The sequence below is a fragment of the Carex rostrata genome, chromosome 15, assembly GCF_964058835.1.
Source record: "Carex rostrata chromosome 15, lpCarRost1.2, whole genome shotgun sequence".
NCBI lineage: Eukaryota > Viridiplantae > Streptophyta > Magnoliopsida > Poales > Cyperaceae > Carex > Carex rostrata.
The window spans coordinates 5,766,445-5,777,195 of NC_135932.1; the positions used below are offsets into that span (position 1 = coordinate 5,766,445).

The following is a 10,751-nucleotide window of genomic DNA, read 5'->3' on the forward strand; positions in this document are numbered from 1 at the left end:
GGTATAACCGTTAGTACTGATCAGTATAAAATGTTGTTTATTTACTATTATAAGTATGCTGTATGAAATCCGATGCGTTCTTACATAACAGATAGTACTCAATTCACTGAAATATCATAAGATTATGGTAATTTGTTCATACTAAGGATTACATTGCCTTTCCTCACACCAACCAAAAAAAAATTGTAAGAAAAAAACGAAAAACCAAAAAGAAAGGGTAATTAATCAACAACTTGTGACATTGACATCGATCGATCATGGCCAGTTAAAATAGTTACTGTTACATAGAAATTATTTGAAATACCAGATATAAAATTAAAACTAAAAGCCTTATAATAACTGACGACTTTTGGCATCTCAAGTTAAATGCTGGTACACAAGTTATATTTGAGGTTGCATACATCCCACATAAAGCACATAGACACCCTTGAATAAAAGAAAGGAAGGAAAAGAAACTAAGGCATTTTGCCTTTTGATTTAAAGAAATGGAAGAGAGACAGAAAAGAAACATTCTATATATGATCCCTTCATTCCCTTGTTACATCGGATGCTGACCCAGGAAGAATTCATATTACACTTATACAGATATGTAATCATATTTATCCTTATCCCAGAATCCAGTTAGTCATCCTTAGACCTTGGACAATTATTAATATTTATTGTAGAATTTGGCACCGTGTCTGTCATCTAATGTACCTCCTGCCCCCGCAACCGTTCTCCCTCTGGCAGTTGAAGAAAACGGCTGCAACGGGCTGACCTAGCTTGTATAGCTCAGAAAAGTCCCTTGTGTTGAAATTTTGTCTCCAACCAGGTGCGTAAATAGTCTGCCTGACGGTCTGGCGAAACAACACAAAGACAAAACGGTGTATCCCAGCTGTTGGTTTTGGGCATTCATAGCTCACAACTTCGTTCCCTAATTCATGTCAGTGAAAAAAATAATATTGTTGAGTATATATAAGGTTGATCGTCTGTGCTGTATAAGTAGGAACTTTACTTTTAACAAATAAAAATAAATAAACAAACTACGAGAGAGAGTTAGACGTTGTACACAAGAGGATAGTTCGATTGTCTTGTGACAAAAGAAATATTAAAAGTTTTATGGGCTTGTGAGCCAAAAAATAAGCAATATCATTTTACTCAGTAAGCTGTGTGATTAATCTTTGTATGCTTAATTTTTATTATATGGGACTTTTCAAAAAAAATATATTATATGAGACTTCAATTTTCTTTGTTTGTAATCAAGGCTTTTAAAGCTAGATCCTCTAATTAACTTGGTGCTTTAACTGGTGATCACTTTCTATTAGGAATTGATGCATGGTTGGAGTACATATTATTTTTTTTAATAAGATATGAAGACGCTTTGTTGATACGGAAATTAAAATGAGCGGCAGTGAGGAGGCTTGAGGATATTCTTCTCACCATAGCTAGCATTTGCTGTTTCTGGAATATCTGTGACCAACCTATATCATCCAAATGAGAGGAGAAAAGTTAGTAGGGTTTCTATTATTCTCTTTAATCAAAAGTTTGGAGGGAATATATATAGGAGATTGAAAATTTGAATACAATGTAGCATCTTAATATAAGAAATTACCAGTGGAGGTATTCTCGTTTAGTCGGGTTGCTTGGGCTTGGCGAGTCCGGGTCCACCATTACCTATTTACCACAGTATCAGATAAGCTATTTTTTTTTACATGACTACACGAGATTAGGCTTCGGTCTTCTGAACACATGCAAAAATAAACTTTTATAATTTTCTTGTTTAGCATAACCAAACCAAAAACCCAAGATTAGTTACCGCAATCAAGGCACTTGCTCATTTATTAATAAAGAACCTTTATAGAGAAACAAAAATAAGGCCTCAAGCAACAAATCTCTCAAATTAATGAAAAAGTCTTTATAGGTGCTCCTGGTTATCCCTTGTATTTTGCACGCTGCCTTCATTTCATTTTCAACTTTTCCTTTTATTATCACAAATTTTTTCCTGATCATCCTCTCATATCAAACAAAACACGTTAAGGAGCCCCAATTAGGTGCAACTCTATGACGTGCTAATCATTTAGTACCATATCTCAGCGTTAAAATGTCATGCATTGATAGATTTGTACGTAATGCAAATATCTAGCTAGCTATGATACATCTCATGCATTGCTCATGACGCAGCATAAATACCATCAAATTAGCAAAGTATCCAAGGAAATGGATACTTACAAGAGTATACAGATTCCTTGAATCGCGACCTCCAATCTCAATGTGAGGCTCGCTCGCTACTTGAGACGGCTTGAGCTCTGACCCATTAGTCAGATCCCTGCCATTGTATATAACCCTAAGTGATGCAGCCTTGGTGAAGGGATCCAATACATCACCTACAACTTGACCAACTACAAGTGGGTCCCTTGACATTTTCAGGAGTAGGGAGAGAAGAGAGAGAGCTAGGGCTTTGTGAGTATATGTGCTGTTGAATTGATGGATATACAAGGCTATAGGTAAGTTGCTATTTATATGCATCACAATGGGTTAGAGCTCTCTTGGTTTCTCTCTTAAGAGGGGTATTAGAATCGAACTTTAGGTAATATATTATTATTAACTGTTGCTATCACTTAAAATGTATATCTCACGGGGTACGTAGTGGTCAATGGGTGGTGAATAAAATCTAACTGTGACATGCTGACTTATTCTCTAAATCTCTTGTTTCTCTTTAAAAGATTATGATAGTCGTTACATTCATAGGTAAAAAAGACAACTACCTTTTTGACTCACTTGAAGAAAGAGAGGCAGAGGGGGAGGGGGGTGTGAGATTTAGATATGAGGAGTCGGATTCTTTCTTTCAAAAAAGATAAGAAAAGAGAGGAGTCTGATGCTAATTGTGCAAGCAAGAATAATAGAAGGTATAGTTGTTCACGTGGACTACAAAAGATGGGACTGTACTATTGTGGGCTTGTAGGGACTTGAATCCTATCATGCCTATCTTCTATTCTCCTTCCTTTTTCCATATATCTCTCTGCTTTTTCTCTCTATCTTTTTTTTTTTTTTTTTTTTTAACAAAGTGTCATGACTTATGATATGAGTGCGTATCCTCTGAGATATCTCATATTTTGTGTGACCAACGTGTCCGGTGCCTATTCGGGGCTGACGTAGGGGCCAGTATAATTTAAGCTTTGAGATTCGCGCAGAACGTATTACAACGGTTGAGATTTTCCAAAAAGTCACGCAAATATGAGATATCTCAGAGGATCCGAATTCAGGTTTTGAGGCGATAAGAGCTCAAAAGTGCGGCTAGCTGCAGCCTGCAGCCTGCAGCCAGGTGCTTTAAAAGAAAAGGCTTGCTAACCATCATTTATGATATTATGGTTAAGGTGATAATGACTACGGTACGGATGAAGAAATTTTTATATTTATTTAAAATTAATTTTATTTATAGCTTATTTTAATTCACTCAACATTAATATTCTTGTGCCTTACCATGCAAACTCGTGAAGGTTAACGCATAACGGATAATTATCAAATAAATAAATTTATATAAACAAAAAAATATCACAAACAAATATATGTATTTTTAAGCACATCATGTACATAATATCATGAAATATAAAAATTATATAAATATTGATTCCATTATTTTAAAAAAAATAACAGATTACTAATTCAATAAAACTATATAAAATATTTTATAAGTCAATCTTGTCATAAATTGCTAATTAAATACAAATATATAAAATATTGTATAAATCAATCTCATTATGATAATAAATATTAGACAGTTAAATAGAACGAACAAAACGTATCATTTATATATGATTTTATATTTATCAGAAACTTTATAGGGTAACGGGTATAATTAATAGCTTTCACCCGGCCCGTACCTTATCCAATAAATAACATTAATATATTTTCTTGCATGTACTCTTATATATGTGATAAGCTAATGAAATAAAATTCTTTTTTTTAAGGGTTAGCGGCTAACAGATGAAGTAAACTTCTTATATATTGATACCCACTGTACCAAATACGATATGAGCACGATAAATATATAGGCATATAGAAAGGGGAAACAAGTATATGGGTTAATTTCATTGACATCCATAAAATTTGTGCTGTGGTTGCCTACCAATTAATGGGGTATCACTCTTGAATTATATTAACAGATGACAATATTGTCCATGGAGAATGGGGCGATAACAATGTTAGTTAGGAAAAAATCTTGGGACTTCGGCTGGATATCGAAAGGTCGACAGTTCGAGTCCTACTCGCCACTTCGTAACCTCTGCAAAGTTTTCTTTTTAAAAAAAAAAAAAAAGACAACTAAAGTTAATCGAAGCAGATATACGGAGCGGATAGTGGTAAAATTATATATATTCATATTCCTTTTTAATTTTTCGGATATGAATACAAATATAAAAATATTATTAAAAAATACTAAAGTTCATAATATGTATCTAATTATAATTGTAATGGTGAATAACATAATTTTTCATTGTAAATATTAAACTATATGGTATATATTTATTATTCGGATATGAAATAATTAGAATGTAAAACTATATATGTATCTATATCCACACGAATATTCAGATAACGAATATTCACATCTAAATTTTCCAATATAGATCGGATATTATTCTTACCGTTTTCACCCCCTTCAAATCATCAATGAAATCTTTTTATTTTGGCCTAAATCACCAATAAAAAAAAAACCATGGAAAATACTTAGAACTGTGTCAAAGATCTCGGAGTTTTGGGTTTAATTTCTTTGTTCAAAGCCAACATCACTCTTAAGTATGCAGTTGTGCAAATGGATCGGATACAAATGGGATAGTGTAAAATCATTTTTATATTCATTTTTATTTTTCGGATACAGATATGGATCGGATATAAAACGGATACAGATCGGATATCCATTGTTAATACCATTATTTATCAAAAATATATATAAATATTATTAGAAAATACCCAAATTCATAAATTTTTATTTAATATTTATATATTATTTGAATACAGATAATTAAAATTTAAAATTATATTTATATTTGTTGCATTCACTAGTGGAAAATATGGAATCAGGATCGGTTATATACGCATATTAGTATCGGAATACAACCGATCCTGATGAAGGCGATACTGATACTACACTAATCTGGATCGGTTAAATAACCGATCCTGATAGTACTATCAGGATCGGTTGTTTGTAAGCAACTGATCCTGATAGTTACTATCAGGATCAGTTGTTTACAAACAACTGATCCTGATGTTATATTGGATCTAAAAAAAATAAAAAATTATTTGGCCAGCTTCCATATATATTTGCTAGCCAACATAATTTTTTTTTTTATTTACCATTAATTTATTGGAGCTCAAAACCAATGAACTATATCCAAGTTTGTTGATTCCCGATTGTCCCAGTACCCTATTTTTGGCTACGTAAATATTAGTCCATACTTGAGAAATTACCATGACTAATTTGTAATAAAAAAGTAACTAAAAAAGGTGAAAATAAATCTATCAATAATAGAACCAGCAGTGAATAATTTTACCAGCTCAACTTGTTGCTAGCCCGCTACGTACCAATTTGGTTGGGAGGAGAAGTCGTATTGGTAGAAAAATGAGGAAAGTAGGCGAAGAAAAGGAGGGGAATAAATAAGAAGCGCAAGAAGGAAATAAATAAGCTATTGGAAAAAAAAAAAGGAGGATTATAAAATACAAACCTGGTAAAATTACCTTTTTTTGACATGATCGAGACAGAGATCACTAAGTTGAGAGGCGCCGGAGACAGAGAGAGAGAGACGTCGGAGGAGTTGAGAGGCGGGTTTGATTTTCGTTAAGTTGAAAATGAAAGGCGCGGAATGAAAATAAGAACCCTAGGAAGTTATCAGGATCGGTTGTTTCGAAAAAACCGATCCTGATAGTATAACTATCAGGATCGGTTGTTTGTAAAGAACCGATTCTGATAGTATCAAGATCAGTTGTTTACAAACAACCGATCCTTATAGTATAACTATCATGATCAGTTGTTTGTAAAAACCGATCCTAATAGTTTATTTATTAGGAAGAAACAAAACAATTATTAGTTTCAATTTAATTTCGAATTTAGTATATATATTTTTCTTAAAATAATTTGAACAAAATAGAAAAAATTGTGTATGCACTTATACGCACAAAAAATTGTTGAATTAAAACAGTTATTTGTTATTGTCTTTGATTTTCTATTTATTATTTGCTTTTCTAATGTTCAATCTTATAATATGTCACCGTTATAATGCACAGGCAAAATCTTTTATAAGAAGATAGTGTATTAGATATCATCTTGTGTGTATATATATATATATATATATATAGAGTTAGGCTGGGGTGCTATGGATAGCATAGTGGCCTCTATGCTACGGCTCAATATTTGAGTTTTCAAAATCCAAACGGTCGATCCGAACCGTTCATCTTATTCTCCATATTAATATCTGATTGGAGACCAAATTTTACATTTTTCTGAATTTTTTTACTATTTATTAAGTATTTTACAAAATTGTTGATCCAATGGTGGCTGCACAAAACAGTAAAACCGTTGGATTAGCGATTTTCAAAGTGGCTTAATAAATAGTAAAAAAATTCAGAAAATTATAAAATTTGGTCTCCAAGCAGATATTAATATGGAGAATAAGATGAACGGTTCGGATCAACCGTTTGGATTTTGAAAACTCGAATATTGAGCCGTAGCATAGAGGCCACTATGCTATCCATAGCACCCCAGCCTAACTCTATATATATATAGATCAAAATAGTTTATTTGTTTTATTCCAATAAACAAACCGAATATGAAATTATTATACTAACACAATTAGTGAGTTTAGGCAATTTCTATTTGAAGTAATCAACTACAAAAGTATATATACATCATATTCCGATTTTGAAATCAGATCTTGATTACTGGATGAAAGGCAAAAGTTGAAACAAATTATATGATTGCAATTGAATAGATACAAAAAAAGAGAATAATTACGGATTTTAATATCTTTAAAGAACTAAATTTTCAGATTTTAATTAAGTAATACTTATTCATAAATTTATAGAATTTATAACGAAATTGATTCTACCAACAAGATCTAACTTATGATCTCCTAATATATTTAATTTATTCAACAAATTAAATAATAGAATGTTTAATTAGCTTGATGCATTAATTTTTAACACAAAAGAGAGGAATTTGAATAACCCTTCGGTGGTTGTGAAAAGAAAAAGAGTGAATTATGAGAGATGTGGCAGAGATGTGCGTGGAAGGGTTACTAATTTTAAATGGGGTTACGGGGGCATTAATTGGAAAAACAAGGAAAAATGAAATTGCTCCTATTGAAAGGAATAATATAAATTTGCAAATTTCATTTTCTTAATGCTTTGAATTAATTAGAGGCTTCTCATTTGAACCGTCCGATGATTTTTTTTGGTAACATACAATTTTAGAATTGATTGAAACATCTTAAAAAAATGGCTATCATTAGAAGCAATATAAAGGGAATAAAATAAATTTGGCCAAATCTGTAATTTAAGAACCAAACAAAAATTATAATTTTATTATTTCATTCTTATAATTTTTTTTTATTAACCGTTGTGTTAATTCAGAAACATTTTTTTATTAAAACAAACTTATATAGTAATACTCAATATTATAAATAAAAATAATTTAAAAATAGAATAATATTGACATAATTTTTTTTCTTGGATCGATGTAACGGAATGTTACAGTATGTTAGAAATTTTGTTGGAGTTTTGATATTTCCCCAAATGATTTCCACTGGCACTTTTATATGCCATCCTAGTTGTAATACGTTTGATATATAAACCATAATTTTTGTACCCTCTGGACATCTAATATATAAATTATTTTTAGAGATGGAGAAGTTGTAAATGATGTGGGTGATTTGGATGATACAGATGATAATGATATTGTGATTAGATGGATCCGTCGTGAAATTACAACTCTAGATAGAATTGCTAACGCATACTCTCTTGTTATTGAGAGAATAATATATATTGGTTGAGAAATATTAATTTAGAATTCAAAGAGAATTTAATTCAACAAAAAAAAATTGTGTCTCCAATATATATTCCATGATAAAAGTTCTTTGATAGTAGCAACCGAAGATTCCGGAATAGATTAATCTATCAAATTGTTGTTGCTGAATTTTAATTCTCATCATACATATGTACTTTATATTCCATACAATTATTTTTGCAATGTCTTTTGATAAAAAATATGTGTAATGTACATGATTAAATATAATTATTTATTGCAAATGGTGCAAAAATAATGTATGTATTAATATTTGGATATGAAGTTTATGGATAAATCATAGAATGTTTCTTTCTTAAATTTTCAAATTATTAACAGTAATATTTTTTTCTTAAGTTTATGGATACTATCAAGATCAGTTGTTCGTAAACAACCGATCTTGATACTATCAGGATCAGTTATTTGTAAAGAACCGATCCTGATACTATAACTATCAGGATCAAATGTTTGTAAAAACCGATCCTGATAGTATCTGAATCGGTTCTAACAAATAACCGATCCTAATAGTTTATTTATTATGATCGGTTGTTTGTAAAAACCGATCTAGATAGTTATTAGGATCAGTTGTTTCATATAACTGATCCAGATAGGCCGATCATGATTCTAGTTTTTCCACTAGTGATTACGAATATTCAAATATCGAATATACGTATTTAATGTTTAGATAAGGATCCAAATACGGATGAATATTATTAATTATCCAATCCGTTGGCACCCCTTCTGTACGTACATCTCCTTGACATATATAAGAATGCGAGAGTATTCACGAGAGTAAAAAGTGACTATCCACGAGAGTATACCAACAAAAATGTATTTTTTCTATTAGCGACGGTAGCATTCGCGTACACCGACAGTATCCCTCAATTAAGACGTACTTTTTCCGATGCATCAAAATTCACGCACACAAGTTAAAAAAATTATGCGATCGTCGGAATGAGATCGACTTAGACGTCTATCGATTGCTACCGAGCGAGCAAAATCTTTTTAACTTACTTTATAAAGATCCTGCACACTATTAAAAAGAAAAGGGGTCTTTGCATAACTGGACACATGCACTTCATTCATCAATTACATTATCAATATATTCGTAAGGGATTCACATTTATTGGCTACATGCTAAGTTATCTTAATATATGTGGTTGTTTTTAATTTGTAAGAACTTTATGCGATTGCAAACTAATCACAAAAAAGCCTTAACCTTTTAGTAGTTCTTCTGAATAATTATATTTTTATCTTTCAAATAATAAGCACGTTTATGACGGCACTTTTCGCGAGAAAAAAAGCGCATTTATGACAGGATTCCGTTGCAAAAAGTATCGTCGCGAATAAAAAAAAAGCACGTTTATAACGGTACTCTGTCACAAAAAATCACTTAATTTTTATCCTACCTGTCTTTTGTAGTACGTGGATCTATATATAGCGGATTTATCACCGCTTTACACAAAATGAGAAAGGCACATCAAAAGAATTCAGAAATTTATTTAATACTTAACTAGTCTAGCTGTAAAATTACAATTAGTCCTTTATATGAGATCTATACTGCCTTTATTAATGCGACACATAATAATTAAGAAAGGCACATCAAAAGACGGCCAAAGTTTTCTAGATAGCGTATGACACTTGTGTGATTCCTTCAGATAAGATACCCATGAAAAGAGATTATATGAATTTCGGCCAAGTGTGTGGACTGTGGTAATACAGTATTTATACTTGCATCTTTAATTACCTACTGATCTAGATTTACATGGAAATCTATACACTCCTTATTACAAGGAAAGTTGTTTAATTATGATGATGGAATAATATGGCATACAATATTGGCACAATCCCTTGCTTGATACTTTTGTAATTTTTCTTTTTTTGTTAATCGATCAAATATCAATATGCCTCGTGGCACTCAAGTGTGTGTTGTAGCCAGTGTTGTAAAAAATGTCTGTTTAGGTCGATTAATTAGCTGATTTGTCGTTAGCAGCGACCAAATCGTCATGGAATTTTCAAGAAATCGACCGATTATTTCTAATTATAGCCGATTATTCCCGATATTCTCGATTAATTGCTTGGCAATATCCTGTCCGTCCGATAACTGTATACCGTTATTTACAACACTGGTTGTACCCAGCACTGAAAAACAAATCACAAACTTTCATTTATTTATTTATTTTTAATTCAATCAGTAAACAGTAGATAATGTTTGTTATGAGTTATGATTAGTAAATTGAACATAAATATTGTCTGAGATGAAAGGAAAGTAGCACAATTGGTTAGGAAAAAGTTTTAGGATTGTTGTATCTAAAGGTCGAGAATTTGATTCCCTCTCACGACTTCACAGCTTCTGCGAAGGTTTTTAAAATATTGTGTGAGATTCCGTACATAGATTTAATTGGGAAGAAAATTAAAAGTTGTACGTTTCTGTAGAATTATTCTAATTCTTTGGTAATGTGATATACTCGAATTAGTGCACCTTCCCTTCTCTAGTCGTACAATTTTCTTCCTTGCCGACAACAAAGACTTCCTTTTACAACAAAGCCTTCCTTTTATGAGAGCAATTTTACTGGACCAAGATTCCTCGAAGGATCCAACCACCCCATGCCATTAACAGACTGATGATTGCTTGGAAAGCTGCATGCGTGTAGAGATAGCCATCTAGAAGTAATTTTTTTTATAGTCATCGATCAGTCGCTGTACTAATTAGATCATA

General features: G+C 31.7%; 1 protein-coding gene across 1 annotated transcript; it reads right to left on the minus strand.

The window, feature by feature from the left end:
• Positions 1 to 241: 241 nt before the first annotated feature.
• LOC144566375 (protein FLOWERING LOCUS T-like) lies at positions 242 to 2,511 on the minus strand. The gene is made up of 4 exons (XM_078316393.1): positions 2,209 to 2,511; positions 1,592 to 1,653; positions 1,420 to 1,460; positions 242 to 913 (listed from the first exon to the last, which is right to left on the minus strand). The coding sequence occupies exons 1-4, from the start codon at positions 2,503 to 2,505 to the stop codon at positions 684 to 686; spliced, it is 630 nt and encodes a 209-aa protein (XP_078172519.1). The 5' UTR covers positions 2,506 to 2,511; the 3' UTR covers positions 242 to 683.
• Positions 2,512 to 10,751: the final 8,240 nt, after the last annotated feature.